The 17476-nt window shown below is 42.7% G+C and overlaps 2 protein-coding genes across 2 annotated transcripts; both read right to left on the bottom strand.

Annotated features, from left to right (window-relative positions):
- Positions 1-1195: 1195 nt before the first annotated feature.
- Positions 1196-6337, bottom strand: tektl1 (tektin like 1). The gene is made up of 8 exons (XM_076106871.1): positions 6044-6337; positions 5158-5442; positions 4386-4490; positions 3589-3739; positions 2601-2767; positions 2407-2502; positions 2189-2302; positions 1196-1490 (listed from the first exon to the last, which is right to left on the bottom strand). The coding sequence occupies exons 1-8, from the start codon at positions 6335-6337 to the stop codon at positions 1263-1265; spliced, it is 1440 nt and encodes a 479-aa protein (XP_075962986.1). The 3' UTR covers positions 1196-1262.
- Positions 6338-7248: 911 nt separating this feature from the next.
- Positions 7249-17276, bottom strand: LOC142965778 (uncharacterized). Its single transcript, XM_076106860.1, has 11 exons — positions 17047-17276; positions 15260-15478; positions 14187-15184; positions 13809-13955; positions 12218-12295; positions 11399-11503; positions 10161-10310; positions 9828-9983; positions 9529-9624; positions 8852-9043; positions 7249-8151 (listed from the first exon to the last, which is right to left on the bottom strand). The coding sequence occupies exons 1-11, from the start codon at positions 17144-17146 to the stop codon at positions 8047-8049; spliced, it is 2346 nt and encodes a 781-aa protein (XP_075962975.1). The 5' UTR covers positions 17147-17276; the 3' UTR covers positions 7249-8046.
- Between the last annotated feature and the right edge of the window lie 200 nt (positions 17277-17476).

Here is a 17476-nt window from a genome sequence, read left to right as displayed (position 1 = left end):
TCAGTTGATTGAGAAAATAATTCTGAGATTAATCACCTCTAAAAAAAATTGTTGGTTGCAGCCCGACTATTTGCTATTACTGCACAAGCTAAAGTATTTCTGTTGGCAATAGCATGTATGTTCGGAGCATATGTACACACAAGCAAACGCATAAACACACACTTGTAATTTGTCCACTTACCCACAGCAGGAAGTAAACAAAGGAGAAGCAGAGAGCAAACCAGCTCCGACATTATTGAGCGTTTCCGTCTCACAGGGAGAAAATATGCTTGCAGCTTGAATTTTCAGTCCTTTAACGTCGACTCTTTCTTGTTACATTCTAGAATAAACCAGTTTTCATCCCAAACACAAGCAATCTCTTAAATTATCCATCTTTATGCATTTAAGTCAGTTTCCCGAGTTTCCTCCTGGCTTTCTGCGCTTCCTCGGCCGGCCCAGCTGCAGAGATCTGAAGGGAAATGTCCTCTGGTTTCTCTTGATATTCTGTTTGTGGACTCCAAGAACTTCCACACCCAAACTTATCATTCAATTAGGCTGTTAGGTTCCCGGTGACAGTCATGACCCATTGAGATTTGAGGGAATCAATAGGGCTCTCTGAGGGAACTGCACTCTAGTTTAGGTTGTAAAATGTCCACTTATGTCATGTGTATTTTACAGATACAAGACACGCGGCGTGCACTCAGATAACACAGGGCAGGTTTATTAAATCAGGTCTTATTTGTTAATGAAAGACGTTGCGTTTGGAAGGAGGGCTGTCAAGTGACATGCAGTCCCATGACTAGATATCTGAGAATTTCTGGAAAGGATGTTAAATTCACAGGCAGCTTTTGTTCACAAAAAGGCAAGTTTTTCAGTTTATATCTTTAAATATACGGTAAGACTTGTTTAATAAGGAAATAAATGTGTTTTAGTGAAAAAATCTGATAATCTCGTTAGATAAGATAATCATATTAGACACTACTTCTTTTCTGTTTCTACTTTAACTGTATAAGGCCATTGTTCCTATCATGGTCATATTTTATTGCGGTAAATTAGACCACGATGAAAGGGTTATGGCAAATAAAATGTTGCCATAAGTAGTACAGGTCATTAGTCAAAGCTTACTTAAGTTACCTGAGAAGAATCCTCCGATGTCAACAGAAGAGTCTCACACTCTTTGCAGTGCATCACATTTTACTCATCTTGAACCCGTACATTTTGCACATGACTGCTCCTTATTTCCCACAACACACAAAGCTCATGTCTGTCATATTGCTGCAGCCCTACTGAGTACAAGACATGACGGGTCGTCTTTTGCCCGCCTCCTGCTGGAGGACAGAGGGCATGGCTCGCTTGTCGACCTGCTGCCGCCTCATGCGGAAGACAGCAGCATCCACCTGAGCCGCTCCTCTCTTGCCGTGCTGGTCGTCCAGCAGCTGCAGACAGGTGCGCTGCAGTCCGGCCAGCTCCCCCTCACAGGACGTTAGACATCGCCTCAGCACTGCACTGCCCTGAGACACACACAGGAAATACATTCAGCCCGGTTTGGTTTGTTTGAGACAGTCAGCAGGCGACAAAAGGACAGGTTGGTGTTCGACCACCGAGTGCTTTTTTTAAATATATGGTGTGAACATCTGCAATGCATGTTTTGGGTTTGTCTTTATTTTCACACGTGAGGTGAGAAACTCCTCCTATTGTATAGGAAGGACAACTTCTAGCTAAGTTTAAAGATAAGAATGTTTGTTTACTGTTATTTCCTGTATTCAGGTCAGTGTTCACCTGACTCATAATGTGTTGAGGCAGTATCAAGAGACAAGTCCCGCTTTGGTTTAGATTAGTGATGCAGATTGTTGTCTGTAGAGGTGCCAGTGCAAGCTGACATAATATTTCCCTTTTTCTCAGAAATGTTTATTTGTCAACTGACTGTTTTCAAATTCCGGCACCACTTTCTAAGGCAATCTTTATCATTCATAACTTGTAGTTAGTGGCTTCACAAATGCTTAATAAACAACTCATAAACTTCAGTAATAAATCGTATAACAACTTGTAGGTCGCCAGGTTGTGAAAAAATAAACTGGAGCTGCACTAATCAATGACTCAAACCCCCTTAATGAAATATGAAGAAGAGGGTGGTAGCCACATTCCTATCCTCCTCATTTATGTGTATGTTTGCACGTATATAAATAGATATTTTGGTAGGACTAAACACCTGTATGAGATGAGCAGCCTCAGGTAACTGTGTCCCTGGATGTCTCTGATAAACCTGCACCAGAGGCCTGTTGAGTTTCTCTCTGGACTGTATGTCACCGCTGTACTCCGGACCCTGTAAACACACAACAACAACACAAGCATAACTTCACCTTGTGCACATTGTCTCTGAATCTCCAATACATTCACTGATCCTGTTCCACATACACACCAACTAACCTGCACTCTGCCGTGGCTGTTATGAATACAGTTAATTTCCCTCTGCTTGCGAAACATGGCCTGCCTGGTGGCTGCCGACATCAAAGTCAGGTTTTGCTACAAAAGACAGAATGAAATAGAAATATTATTCTGATACTAAAATGGTGTCAAGAGTATTTTTGTATTGATGTTTAACACGTTATATTTGTCTCTACCTGCAGACTGATTGTCTCTGCAATTTTTTTCACCAGGCCATCGTTGACGCTGCGGTGAACAGCTTTCTGCCTGGTGATGGCACTGGTTAGCATCTGTCTGATGTTTTCCCTCAGTAGCTGTGACTGTTTGACTGTCGAAGTGGACGACTCTAACACCTGTTTACATTCTGCAAGAAGATAAGTCAGTGATCTAAAATATTGTGTTTAAATTAAACAAGTTATGGTGGAGGGGATATCCTAAAGTAACCTCTTCCTGTATCTCCTAATATGATCTGCTCTGAGACTGTAAGCAGGTACGTTATTAGCGATGAAAGTATTCAATGTTTTATAGAGAGATACTATGATAATGATGGAAATACACATATTTACACTCTGAACATATTCAGTAGTTACTCAGCCCTTTGTAAGACATAATAAAGGACAGTTAGGGACACTAAGGGACACAAGCAATTCATTTCATTAAATAGAGTGAAGGCGTACAGTCTTGCACAGTTTTTAGCCATGCTAGCGATGTGGCTCTAGGTCCACCATTTTGTGCCGGACTGAAAAACAACTATTGGATGGATTGCCATGAAATTTGCTGCAGACAAATAACTTTGGTGAGCCCTTAACTTTTAAGTTAGCACCAACATAAGGTCTGTAATTTTCTTTATGACCAAATAAAACTAATGACATTTCCATCAGCCTCAGCTATACTTTGTTTTTTAGTGCTGATTAAAAATGTTAGCATGCTAACATACTAAACTAAGATGGTGGACCTTGTAAACATTAGCATTGTCATTATGAGCACATTATCACACATATGAACTTTTAAGTAAATTAACATCCTGAGTCTTAAACTCAACAAATACCAATGTTTCAAATGTTTCAAAAATGTGTTGAAAATGAATCCCCTTCTGTTGTCTTGCTTTGAGTAATTAGTCTTTTCTCCTTGCAGCACGATTGGCTGCAGGCATTGACACCGTTTGACTTCATGTCCTGAGTGTACCTGGAGTGAAGGGGCTGACGGGGTCTATTCTGTTGAAGGTCTGAGCAGCCCGGCCGGGTCCTCCAGCAGAGCTTCTGTGAGGCAGCAGATCCAGGACAAGAGCCCTCTCACCGGCACAGTCCAGCAGCTGTCTGCTGCTCCGACCCAGGGCCTGGAAGACACAGAGCAGGGGGCCATAAAAAAGACACACTAGGGCTGCAGCTAACGATTATTTTCAAATATTGATTCATCTGCCAATTATGTAAGAAAAGAAAAGCAGCACATTCTCCCACTGAGAGCTGAAACAAGAAGATATTTAATTGTTTTCCTTTGACAGAATTACTCAAATGATTCATCAATTATCACAATAGTTGCCAATTCATTTTTCAGCTCCAGAACAAACTCCAGAACTGACTTTGTGTTTGGCTTCCTGGTAGGAAGATTCACTCCAAGTTCCCTTGTTTCTTTGAAGTCATTTTCACTGTGCAACTTATATTTTCTATGTAGCTTGTTAAACTGTTTTCTTATGAAGAGGGCTTTATTGTAAGAGTGAATGACATTATCATAATAGGTCTTGGCAGCTACGCACTAGAATTGATTTTACTTTGCATTCATATAATTTGATCTCTGTTCAAAAGGAAACTTTAGGAGGTTATTGGTGCGTGAAGGCTTTGGCAGCGTCGTTTTTCCTCCATCACTCGTGCCAGTAAATCACATGGAAGGGCAAGTGGAACAGAGAGAAAGAAACAGACACAGTGGGGGGGGGGGGGGGGGGATGAGTCAACTGATGCAGACAGAACAGTGACGTTGTAAATCACCTGTAGCAGGGTCAGTGTGTTTCTCAGCACTTCCTCCAGATCCCGTTTCAACTGGGCCAGCTCTCTTCTCTCCCACAACAACAAGTAATCAGCACCGTCTCTCTCCTGCAACAGAGCGGACCTGTCAGCAAACACATCTCCTCTCTTTAAGCTCGCAATGCAGAGCTCAATATATTAATCCACCCGTCGTATCACTTACACCACGTGTGGTGTTGGATTGAGCTGGAATGGCAGTGAAAACGTAACATACTTTTTATCGTAAATATTGAAAGGATTTCACAATGATTCGATATCAGCAGTACTTTGTCTGAATAAGTGAGTAATAATAATGTGTGAGGCGCGTGTGACTATAACAAAACTTTTGTAGTTTTTTTGAGTTTCCTGCATGTTTCTGCAGGTGAAATCAAAACATTACCTGTGCAGAAAATAAACTAAGAATTGACTAAATTATCTATTTATTTAGAGCTAAATCATAAATATATTATTTGTATCCTTAGATAAACATAAGAAAGTCCAAAATCTAGTGATTGAGACCAAAAGTTCAAATATTTAAGATCTGTGCAACTTGAGCCTCGACTCAAATGCAACACCACAGTGATCCCTGTGGAGAAACTATTTTTGGTGTTTTTCAGAACAAAACAAAACAGCGATATATGATTCAGTGTTCTCCTGGATCGCCTGGTTATATGACTGTATTCCTCACACTATTGCCCAAAGAACACAGCACAGTGTCGGGAAAAGATTTGAGCAAAGAGACGAGAGTAAACTTAACGGTTTCAGCAGGGGACGGCCTCCTGGTCCTCCCCTCCGAGCTCCTCCTGTTGACGGTCAGATCGGTCCTGAGGCTGCGCAGCATCCTCTCCAGGTGACCCCTCTCCCTCTCCAGCTTGATGCCCTCCTGGGTCGTCCGGCCGGCCTGCCTGCGCAACTGGCCCTCCACCTCCCGCACCCTCCGCATGTACTCAGAGGCCACGGCCACACTGGCCCCTGCACACTGCTCACGCAAGCTGCTCGGCGGGAACGGGGCCACAGACTTTCTTTGGGAGCCACTAGGGAACTTCAGAAGAGCGTTAGATGACGACTTCTGAATGTCTGAGTGAGTGATGGAAAGTTATCAAACAACTACACAAATACCATGCAAGTACAATTTTGGAGGTACTAGTACTTGACTAGTAGTTTCCATTTTATGAAACTTTATACTTCTACTCCACTGCATCTCAGAGAGAACTAATATTATGCTTTTTACAACTTTAAATCTATTTAACAGCTTTAATAATTACTTTACAGATTACGATTTGTATTTACAAAACACATAAGCAGCCTCTAAAATATAGACTCAACTATGTTAATGCATCTGTAATAACAATCAAATAATGTAATGAATGTACTTTAACACTAGCCTTTCAGTATAATGAATGGGCCTACTTATGACTGATAATAGGCTTCTTAGACTTGCCAATGCAGGACTTTTAGGCTACTTGTGAGTTACTGTGTACTGTGGTATATTCTGTACGTAAGATATATAGGTCTACTTCTCCATTTGAAGACATTACTTTATCCCAAATGAGTCAGATCAGTGAAGTGCTTCCTGTCCTCAGTGTTCAGGTCGCCTATAGCCTGCAGGCAGCGCATCTCTCTGCACGCCTGTGCTTTCTCACCGTCGCTCCTGCGGTTTTCGGCCTTTGCATCTTATTTTTGCAGACGCAGTCACGACTCTCTCCGCATTCCTGCGCTGTGATCTTATCTTCCGTCGTTTCCGTTGTGCCCTCCGTGCGCTTCGGGGTGAAACTGGCGGTGGCGCTGCAGCTCCGGGGAAAGCTGCAAGTTCCGGACCGACCGGCTCGAGTCTCCCGCACCAGGCGCTCCGCCCGCTGGATGGTGCGGACCGTTCCATCGCGCCAAGACTCCGGTCCGATGGTGACGAAACCGAGGGGAACCGACTGGACCTGCATTCCTTCACATCCACTGTCCTCTCTAAATATCATGAATCTTTCTAATTAATAGCATTTATCTACCGAGAAGCATCCGGAGTGAGAACTTTGTGAGAACTGTTGAGGTATGAACTCCATAGCAACGGTTCCTGAAGTAACAAGAAACTCAAAGCTATTAGGTGATTGGCTAGAGAGAAGACGGGGGGTGATGTCACTCAACACCGGCTCTTATTGTCAAATCCCCATTCATTGTCCCCATAGACAAAAGTCACGTGATTCAGAGTTGAAGCACGTGTACAGGTTGAATCTATCAAAACTCTGTAAAACGTACAACTAACTAGAAAATATGTTTTTTTGATGAAAAGTCAAAGTTATAAGCCTGTGAAATTAAACGCTTTTTTTAAAGATAAGTTAACTACGACTCCCAGGATGCATTTCGGCAAGAAATATCCAATCACAGATCTTAGAATTCTGTTCTAACGCTAACGGCAGGTAAAAGAACGGGTAATCCCTTTACTTTATTTGTAGATACATTTAGGAACTTTAGCGTCGTGTTTGGCTCATATATTTAAAGTTCAAATGTTTTAAATTCACGACTAGGATGCTCTGAAAAATGCTTTTTCATAGCAACGGCGGGAGAGGCTCCTGGGTATTGTAGGCTATTTTGACCCGTCAATTACGCACGACCCATGCGCACAACATGATTTAAACGCCTATATGATCCTTAAATTATCCGGGATATTTCTGATTTTACATTTATTTGACACTATCCATTTCCCTGGAATTATAACTTATATGATAACATGTGACGAAAACAATTGATAGATTAAAGAAAAAAGTGAAATGCAGAATGGGGAAAAACACTTCCGGAACCAGCGCAACCACCAAGCATGTATGATAGTTCACGAAATAACAGCGTCTATAGACATAAGTACTTTGGATCAGAGTGTTTAATTCTCTTGAGCTAAACAAAAAAAAAAAAAAAACAGGAAATGTCTCCAGTAATGAAGTCCCATACTAACTAACATTACTAAACATGTACACATTTAAGATGTAAAAAAAGTGTGACATAAAAGCCAAAAAGGAAAGAGGTTAAAAATATAATTTTGGTCCAAAATATTTCCCTCCAGAAGTGCTATGATAGCACTGTAAACAAAAAAAGACAGTTCTGTACCATAAAGTGAAAAGACAAACACAATAAAGAAACTGCAAATAAGTTACATTTAGATTTAAAGCTATTTCATACCCGCGCCTGTCCTAAAGGACACAATTAATGCTACTCAGGATCCACCAACATTCATACCATTCAGAAATGTTTGTATCAACAATCCTACTGCATGAAATGAGATCCAATCACTGCCCGATCATTAGACCCACTACATTCAAAACATAACTAAATACAGTAATCTGGTGATTTTAAATCAAGTATTAAACATCCAGTTATAAGAACTTGACATCCCTCCACACTGAAAAGCAGGTTGTATGAGTCTCTTAAGTCTGAAATTACTGATTCACTCCAGAGAATCAAGTAGTTATTGTGGAAAATTGCCTAAACAAGACGGGTCTGCAAATGCAAACCTCAAAAATGTAGAGAGATAAATATAAATAGACTTAATGTTCACCACGATAAATATGCTGCAGAGGCAAAACGGTGGTGTAGAAAGTGCAAAAGAGATCTTCCTTCTCCGTGCAGTTAGTTTGCATCTCGTGCGTACAGTCGTCGTCCTACATCATAGTGTGTGTTTGACGGCCGTCAGAGGTTCACGTTTGTTCTGCAGGTTCTGCTGCAGCTCTCTGAACAGATTGTCACGCTCCTCAGCATCCAACAGGATTTGCTGAAGAAAAATAAAAGACGTCAGTCACCATCGCAAGTATTCATGATGAATTTTCAGACACATGACATACTTTTTTTAGCAGGATATATTTATTGTTGCATTTTGCCGTTTCGTGGTATTGGTTAGCAATCCCAGAAAATATACAGTATTCCCAATTTATCCTTTACTGTAAGTGCTGCACTTTATTCTTTTTCAGTTAGAAGTAGATGAGTTTTTAGAATTACCTTCTAACTCGTTACTATTGTTGAGAAATTAACAACATTATTTTTCTTGATAAGACTGAGAGTCTATTAAAAGCTGGAGGATCTGACATTAAAAGCTGCCACTGATATTTAGGATTGTTTAAGGTTTTTCATTTAAGAAACAAATGTTGAAACTACCCCTCCAAAAACAAAAAGTGCTGTGTTTTTTGCAAAGAAATGTCATATTTTGTAGCATGCCGTCATGTATGAACTTAAAATAAAATATTTCTTTGGGGAGAGAGAAATTTAGGACTACAACTAATTTCATAATTGATTTATCTGCCAAATATTTTTACTGTGAAATTTTCCATGTCGTTTTGTCCGACCAACCCAAAGACAGAAAATCCTCACATTTCAAATTATTTAGCATATCAAAAACACTGGTGTCAAACTAACGTGGACGATGTGTTCCACACACTGAATATTGAGACAACAAGCATCAGATTCCTGCACTTTACCTCTATGAGTTTGTCTCTCTTCTCCAGGCTGTCCCTCAGTTTCCTCTCCTCTCTCTCTCGGTCCTCTATGTCGTTCCGCCGGGTTCTATCGGCCTCCTTCTTCTCCTTCTGCTTCTCCCTCAGCTCCCGCCGAGTGTCGCTGAGTTGCTCCGTCAGAGAGGACACGGTCTGACTGTGACTCCCCTGCTGATTCTGGGGAAGAGGAAAAGGGAATCGGTAAAAAGGCTGAGATGCTGTGTTGTCTGTGTGTGCTAGTTAGCTAAGCTTTGCATGAAGACTGCAAACGGGGGGAAACCGCTAGCCCGGCTCTGTCCAAAACCTGCCTTCCAGCACATCTACAGCTATCTAAATGATGACTGAAACAATTAATCAATTATCAAAATAGTTGCTTATAGTTAGTACTTAGTGGATTATTTTTTCTGTCGATCGATTACCAACTAATTGTTTCAGCTGTACTCCACACCATGCAATCAAGGTTTTAAATCAAAATTAGAAAAACTATTAAATATTATTTTCTGTAATATCAAAGTCTAAATCTATATAAGTGTTCCATGTCAAGAAGTTGCAGGTGAAAAAAATCATTCTCAACTCACAATGTGTAGGCAGCCTTTTGTTTTTTCCAGTTTTCTCTTCATTGTAAACAACATTCAAATCCCCTCCCCGTGCTAATATCTCACCTGCACCATGTCCTGGTACTCCTGCAGGGCTGTGGTGAGTTTGGTGACCTCCATGCACAAGGTGGCGCCATTTCCCTCCGTGTCTCCTACAAAACCCTGACCAATCAGAGAGAGCATGGAGGAAAATGACATGTTGTGAGTAACAGTTTCCCTCATTTAATAATACAGAGAGAAGGAAAGCTCTGAAACTTTATATCAAAGGTGGAAGACATTCAATTAACACTTTATATCCCTTTGAAAAGGGAGGGAGACAGACCTCTCCTCCCATACTAGCCAGAAATTACACCCTCGTATATTACCTGCACATCTTTCTGACAGCTCGCCAGCTCCTGGATCAGAGCCTCCTTCTCCTGCAGGACAGTGGCGAGGGCGCAGTCCCTCTGTCTCCACACCTCCCTCTCTTTCTCCACCTCCTTCAGCCGTCGCTCCTTCTCCTCCAGAGCCACTCGCAGCTCCTGCAGCAAAGGCAAAACACAGTTCTATCTAAATCAAAGTTCCAAGTGCATGTAGAGTGAACTGTGCACGGGACAAAGTACAAATGTACACCGTGTCTGAAGGTAGTAAGAATTTGTTTTGAACTGCAATGCATGCACTTCCATCCCCGGTTTCTAATGTTGTGCGTGTGTTCGTACGTTGATGATATCCTGGTTGCACTGCAGCACGGCGTTGAGTGTGTCGAGGTCTCCCTCTCGGCCTCTTCCAGCCTTCCGCAGTGCCTCGATCTCTTTCTCCATGCTCTTCTCCTTCGCCGTCGCTTCGGACCTCACAGTCTGCAGGGCGGCCTACAGATCACAAAACATTGTCATGCGAGACGTCCAGTTTAGATTTAAATACAACGTCTGTAGAGCTGAAACAATTCGTCGATTAACTGATAGACAGAAAATGTGTTGCCAAATGTTTTGATTATCGAATAATCACGCGAGTACATTTTCAAGCACAAATACCAAACATAAAACATTAAAAACATTGATTTGGACTTTTGGAAGTTGTAACATTCATTTTTCACTATTTTCTGACATTTCATAGACCGAACGACAAATCCATAAATCGTAAAAAAAAAACTAAAAAAAACCCAGGAAGACCGCTTGGTTCTAAAGGAGGTGTAGCATTTATCCTGTGACAAACTTACTTATGCTGCCTGCACATTTACTGTTCACTGCTTATCAGACCAGGGTTTCTGCAGGGTCCATTAAGTTCAATTTAATACCAAACAAAATGTTAATTTATACCAAATTGAAGATCATACCGGCCAAAATATGAAAGTGTAACTGGAAACCGGTAACGGTATGGCCTAGAATTTATCGCTGCTTTCAGTACCTCTCAGAAGAATATAACAATCATTTCTAATAAATAATTAAATCAATGCAACGTGAACCCCTGATAAGCAGAGAAAACAAATTATTGATTAAAGGTTTTTTTTGATTCTCAATTTTTTTAATCTGTATAGAAACTATAGTCAGGTGCCGGTGTGAAGACTGAAACAGGTTTTTCTTGCTGTAAACATCCAAATTCATAATTTACTTCAAACAAGATGTTGATCTTTGTGTGATTTAATGACAGAATGGAGTCAACTCAAAACACAGTGTGTAATGTCAGCCATACTCTCTCCACAGAGCTGGAGGAAATTGCTGAAATGCTACTGCTGGACTGGTAAAAACCTCCTACAGGCCTGAGGTAAAAATACCAATCACAGGACCTGCTCTGCTCATACAGAAACCTCCAGGGACAGCAGCATGGAGTCTGACGACTATCAGCAAAAGTCTGTCTGCTCATGCCGATTACTGCTACGCTTCAGTGAGAGGGTGTGTCATCACAAGCAGACATAAGCATGTCAATAGTCAGGGTGGAGAAGGACAGAGTCGACTCTAACCTTGTTGTCAGATTGAGTTTCCTTCAGATTCTCAGTCAGCTTGTTGGCCAGCTCTGTGCCTGCTGCCTCCTCCACACACAGCCTTCTGATCAGACCCATGCACTCCTGGAAGAGAGGAAACATCTGTCTGAACACACTCCTCTAACAGCACTGTAGCTAGGGGGGGGAAAACATTTTAACTGCAGTTTTTTAACTGCAGTTGACAGATTTAAGGCTTATCTAAGTGCAGATTTTTGTAAGAGTCAAGCATAAATAAGCTAACAAGTTACTGGCTGTGGTTTCCCATCCAACACACAAATATGGGTGTGGTTGCTATTGATCATCTCATCAATCTGCTTGTTATGAAAAAATACATTTGTATTTATTTACATATTTAAAAATAAAAGAAGCTATTAGTGTGACACAACATAAACCCACGGGTAAGAGTGCAACAGGGACTCTGTTCTACAGTCACTTATTGATAATCTTTAATATTCTGTAATCCATTCAAGCACCCTTGACGGTCCCGTTTGCTTTAACCACTATGACGTTGATCCAGAGTGACTTACAATGAGAGCAACATTCCAATGAAGTCCCTGCTGTAAATCATCAACCTACCAAGTAGCTAAAAATAAAAGCAGCCATGATCAAAGCTTAAAAAAAACAAACCATACTTCAGCGTCAACGGTAAAATGTAGTGAACCGACAAAGCAGCTTTGACGCTGCCACTTTAAGGGCGTACAGTGACTTTGCAGACAAACAACATTCCTGTGAGCTTTGAAGAGGATCTCACTGCTGTGTGCATGACTGAGTCCCGTCTCCCCTCATCACCTCACCCACCTGGATCACGCGCTCCCGGCTGTGCAGGGAGTGACCGAGGCTCTGCAGCAGGGAGCTGCCACCCTCCTCCTGGAGCAACTGGAGGACAGAAGGAAACAAATGACGATGGTTTCTTTTAAAACGTCAAACTGTGTCACTGAAACAATCCGGGAGTAGAGCCGAGTAAATTATACGGCAGAATCTAAGGCCTGGGTTTAGGTGCTGCAGCTACGGATTATTGAAAACATTAGAAAAACAGTAAAAAAAAAAAAAATCATCGGATGTCAGCCCAAACATAATATAACGCACAATCAAAAAGACCAATTCTTCTACTTATAAACTTATTTTTTTAAATTCCGGTTAAATTTTCTTCAGTATATCAACTTAACATCTGCAGCTCTACTGGGTTTCATTTTAAAGGTTTCGATATTGGATATTATGAATTGATTCAATTTAAAATTGAAAACAAGCAAATCTTTGGACAATGGAAACGTGAGGATATTTTAAACTATATTTGACATTTTAAAGTTTTGAGGAATACCTCTGCTGCTTGTCGGTCAGGACCTGTAGCTCTCAGTCGGAAAATTTTATTTGAATTTTCCTCTCTGCCATTCCGGTCTACTGTGTTCTTGGCGTAAAGGCAACATTTATACTTTACCACGTGGATAATTGCAAATTTCACTCGGCTGCAAGACTTTGGGCACGTTTATGCTGAAATGTCATTGGCGCAATATCTTTTTTTAAATATAAATCGGACCTTGAGACGGAGCCGACAGCGGCTGGAAGCGGCCACAACCCTTTCATTGTGGGTTTGCTGATCAGTGTGTTGTTAGTCCCAGCTGTCACATTCAGTTCAGCACATAACTATGCACAATACATAAGGTTAATAGGTCAGCAGGCTTTAATTTAAGACAGAGTTATCAGGTTATGGTTTTTAATGAGATAGTCATGAACTGTGAATCACAGCTGAGCCGATGAATCCATGAAAAGATTTGTTCTACGGTGTGCTGATCACTTTAAATGTTTAAACCTGCAGCTATACTCCCACGTACTTCACATTCATTCTTCCTAATATTCAAAACGAGGGGCGTTGTGGCTTTGTGCTCACATGAGACGCAGGGATCGGGTTATGTGGACTCTACAAAGCAACTGAGGTGCTTTTTAATGATTTTCTCTGTCATAAGACTACTGAGCCCGGGGCAAACTCCACCGGTCGGGGAGGATTCCAGAGAGAGGCTGTGTGTGTGTGTGTGTGTATCTCTTTATCTGCACTTGTAAATGAGGAAACGCAGACACACCCTTCAATGGACACAAAAGTACATCCACCCTCCATTCCTTTATAACGCTGCATTTGTGCTACGTCAACATTCACAGTGTGGTTTATGGAGCCGTTTGGACATGTGACTGTGTGATGTTGCACTGTGAAAAAAAACCTGTTTTTCTTTTGTAAGAGAAAAAAAAAAAAAAAGGTTGGGAGGCAATTATCTCTCATGACAGCTGGTTAAAAATAACGCGTGTGTGTATATAAACGTCTGGTACATCACAACTTCACTGACATCAACATATAATGGTCTCTAAGTGGAGTGTGTGAGAGGACAAACTGAATACTTACAGGGACCCAGTCGTCTGATCCATTGATTTCGATTTGTTGGCGCCTCCCATGTTTTAGCTCGGCCTCCAGGGTCCTGATTTGGGCCACAGCCTGGTCCAGCTGGCCTCGCAGGTGCCTGACAACGTGGTGAACCCTGCCAGTAGTGCTCTGAAATGATTTAGTTGTGGTACTATTTAGTGAAAACACAGGTGAAATGTGTCGCTCTGATCTTGTCGTACTGCTGGACTGACCTCGGTTGCTCCCGGATTACCTGTTGCAGCAAACTGTGTCAATATTTACAGCGCGCACACACACAGCATCTGGTCAGAGTCCTTCCATTTGTATATAGTACATGTTAGTAGTCGAGGGCAAGCTCAGACAGGAAGGAGAAACACTCACCTCTCGATGAAGAGGCATGAACTCGTCCCTCAGCTCTGACAGCACATCCCCGTCCTCTTCGTTCATTTCCTCCCCTCCGTTCTCCACACTCCCGAAGCGCAGCACCCTGTTCACCGAGGGGAACGCCGTCCCTCCAACTGTCCCCGAGTACTTCCTGTCCAGAACTGGGATCCTACTCCCCGATGGCGAACCGACCGGCTTTCCTTCAATGCCCCTCAGCTCCATCAGCAAAAAGTTGGTCGACCGAACACCCGGCGGGTCGAACGGGTCGTTGCCATCAAGAGAGTCCATAGACTGAAAGGACTCGGTGCGGGAGGACTCCTGTAAGGACAGGGTGGACCCCCCTAGTGAAGAAGGCATGGAGCTGCAGGATGTCACCCTCTGCCAGTGGAGGGGCATGCTCTGGGATTTGTCCCGCGACAACGCCAACGGGGAGAAGGATTGGAGAGGCAAACGGCGAGGGACCCCACAAACTGACTCGTAATTCGAGTCGGACACCCGCAGAGAATCACAGCCTTCACATCCTTTGCCCTTCCTGCATCTTTTCCCCGTTCTTATAAAATACGGGCACATGTCCCACTTCTCGGACCAGCACTCGTACTCCGAGAGTGCCATATTCTCCTTGAGCATCTCCCTGTAGCCCTCCTTCTCCGCCTCTCCGTCCTCCTCGCTGGTGCTGCCCCTGCTCTGGACGTCCCGCGGGTGTCTCTGGTAGTAGTTTTGGCGCACCCACTGTCGGATCTTGTCCCTCTCCTGCGTCAGCTTGTGAAGCCTCTCGGACGAGAGCACCCTCACCCTGGCTATCACCGAGTCGAACTTGAACACCCGCTCGAGGACGCACACGCATTTGCCACATACGAACTCCGCCTGCCCGCTGCCTCGGGTTACAGACTGCCCCAGTATGTGAGTCAAGACCGAGAGCAGGTCCATCCCTTTGGACGGGGAGCTCAGGGAAACCTGGGAGAGCGACACCGAGGAACCCAGAGACAACGTGCTGCCTGTGAAGAGTAAAAGAAAGTTCAGTCATTTCTTTACTTCATTTTAAACTTCCTCTTTACTTGCTCCAGACTCACCCCAGGGGCTGCTCTGCGAGGACCGGGACAGGCTTCCTCCTCTCACAGACCCTGTCGGGGTCTGAGCCTGATCAGTATTCTTATTTTGGGCCCCAAACAGCCACCGCCTTTGGTTTCCCTGGAGAGTGCCGCCACACATTCGGCACAGGTCATGTTTACCTCTGGAGGACATCGTGGACAGAGAGGGCTGATACTTTTCACCTCGTTGTTGGAAATTCTCTGTGAATTAAAAGCAGAAAAAAAAAAAAAACAGAGATGCATTTACAGACACGGTTTCCAGCCTGAGAGGTGAGATGACATGCGAGCGCCTCACAGAGCCGCTAACTTGGCTGTAAACTAAACAGTATTTCACATAAGATTGTTATGTTTAATGCTATATAGTTTTTACCTCTTTAGGTCTCCAAAATTATTCAAATTAAACCAATGAAAATCCCTCTTAAATCAAAGTAATCACAAATCTTAGATATAAAACTTATAATAACGACCCGAGGAGAAGTTTTCAATCTTCAATCAAAAGGTGAGATATTTTAAGATGTCACATTGGCTTTTGCATGGGAACATGTGACGGGCATTCGATACACCAGACGATTAATCCAGAAAATAACTGCTAGATTTATAAATTGATATTGAAACAAAACAATCTCTCCTCAGAGATTTATTATGTCTGTATACGTCTATTTACCCGTCTTAAATAATTGTCTCGTTTCCAAATACTATCAGCAATTCACAAGCAAAAAAAGGAACTCTAACAGTCATAAACGTGGCCCAGCAGATTGATCTGGTGGGTTGAGAACCACTGGATTTACACATATTCATTATAGGAGAGAAGCTAGAGAAAGTAGCTTCCTAAGCTGGCAGTGACTTTTGCTCTTAAAAAGCTGAACAGACATATTTCTCCAGCTCTCTTCACATTTAAAACGGGTCAGATAAAGTGTGATTGAACTATCTTATCCCAGTGTGACATGGTGAGCGTCTCCTTGTCGCTTTGATTAATGGTTTACTTTCATCTCTTCCCTGAGTGGATGTTTTGGCCGGTTTACAGCCGCTCACAGCTGCTGGGTGTTTACAGCAGCTTCCCACAGGGCGGGACACGTCGACCATGAGCCACGCCGACAGTGAATTCAGTCAGACTGTCGATGCATGAAACTCTCTCTGTAACGTTCAGAGTCTCCATGAACCGTTCCCCACTCATAACGCATATATGAGACATCCTTCAACCATTTCACCCGTTTAAGAATAAATAACACGTATGGATTTAACTTTAAAATGTGTGGGAGGTTTGTTTGCGTACAGGAAACCATGAATTAAAACACATACACGCTATAAACTGCGAGCTTTGACTGCTCGAACACAACAATTAAAAGCTTTTTTTTTCTCTTTTTCCGGGAACTGCAAACAGCATGCAACGTTTCCAAAAAGGGACAACCCTTCATCGTCCAGTGGAAAACAGTTGAACTACAGTGCATCTGGTGCTATTTTAAGCGACTGAAGTGCAGCGATTCAATGTGAAAGTAACGTCCGCGTGTCAAAGTGGAGCAGCAGGAACATAATAACCGTGAGCCTTCACCGCCACCGGTTCAGAGCAGTCTTCACTTCACAAACACACAATATATAAGCTTCCACGTAACGTCTACGTTCGAGTCCTCCGGGCTTCCTGCAGCTGACTAAAGTTTAATTAAAGTCCGACACGCGAGGGAGAAATCTTCCCTGTTGTCTCATACTTAATAAGTGAAGCGCTTAAAGTCACACATGAAATAAAGATTGAAGGCTGAGGTAAAGTTTCTTACTTAAAAATCTCCACCGGGAGCTGAGCCGGAGCCGCGTTGCACCACACCGGAGGAGCACAGGAAGAGAGGAGGGTGTCACCTTGCTGGCGTCATGGCTCATACCTGTTTAGAGCAGCGCGAGCACGCGGTGAGCGCGAGGAGGCGGGTTGACACAGTAGGGGGGGAGAGACCGGCGACCTGTATCACCAATCAACCCATTGTTTATTATCAATCTGGCTGTGAGCGCGTTCACGTAAAGGGGCGGTGCTTGCAGCTTATTGACCAATCACAAACATGGAACATTTTAAAACCCAAAAGGTAAACTGTAAGACTATAAGACTATAACTATATGAGACAAATACTAAGAAGTTTAAACACATAATTCAGGCTGAAAGTAACAGTTTAACTAACTACCAAATGCAGGAAAGACACCTGGCAAAAAATAATTGCA

This window comes from Anarhichas minor, unplaced genomic scaffold, assembly GCF_050575085.1.
Source record: "Anarhichas minor isolate MPS153535 unplaced genomic scaffold, ASM5057508v1 ptg000035l, whole genome shotgun sequence".
NCBI lineage: Eukaryota > Metazoa > Chordata > Actinopteri > Perciformes > Anarhichadidae > Anarhichas > Anarhichas minor.
The sequence above is the reverse complement of the archived record's forward strand: the minus strand, read 5'-3'. Positions and strand labels throughout refer to the sequence as shown.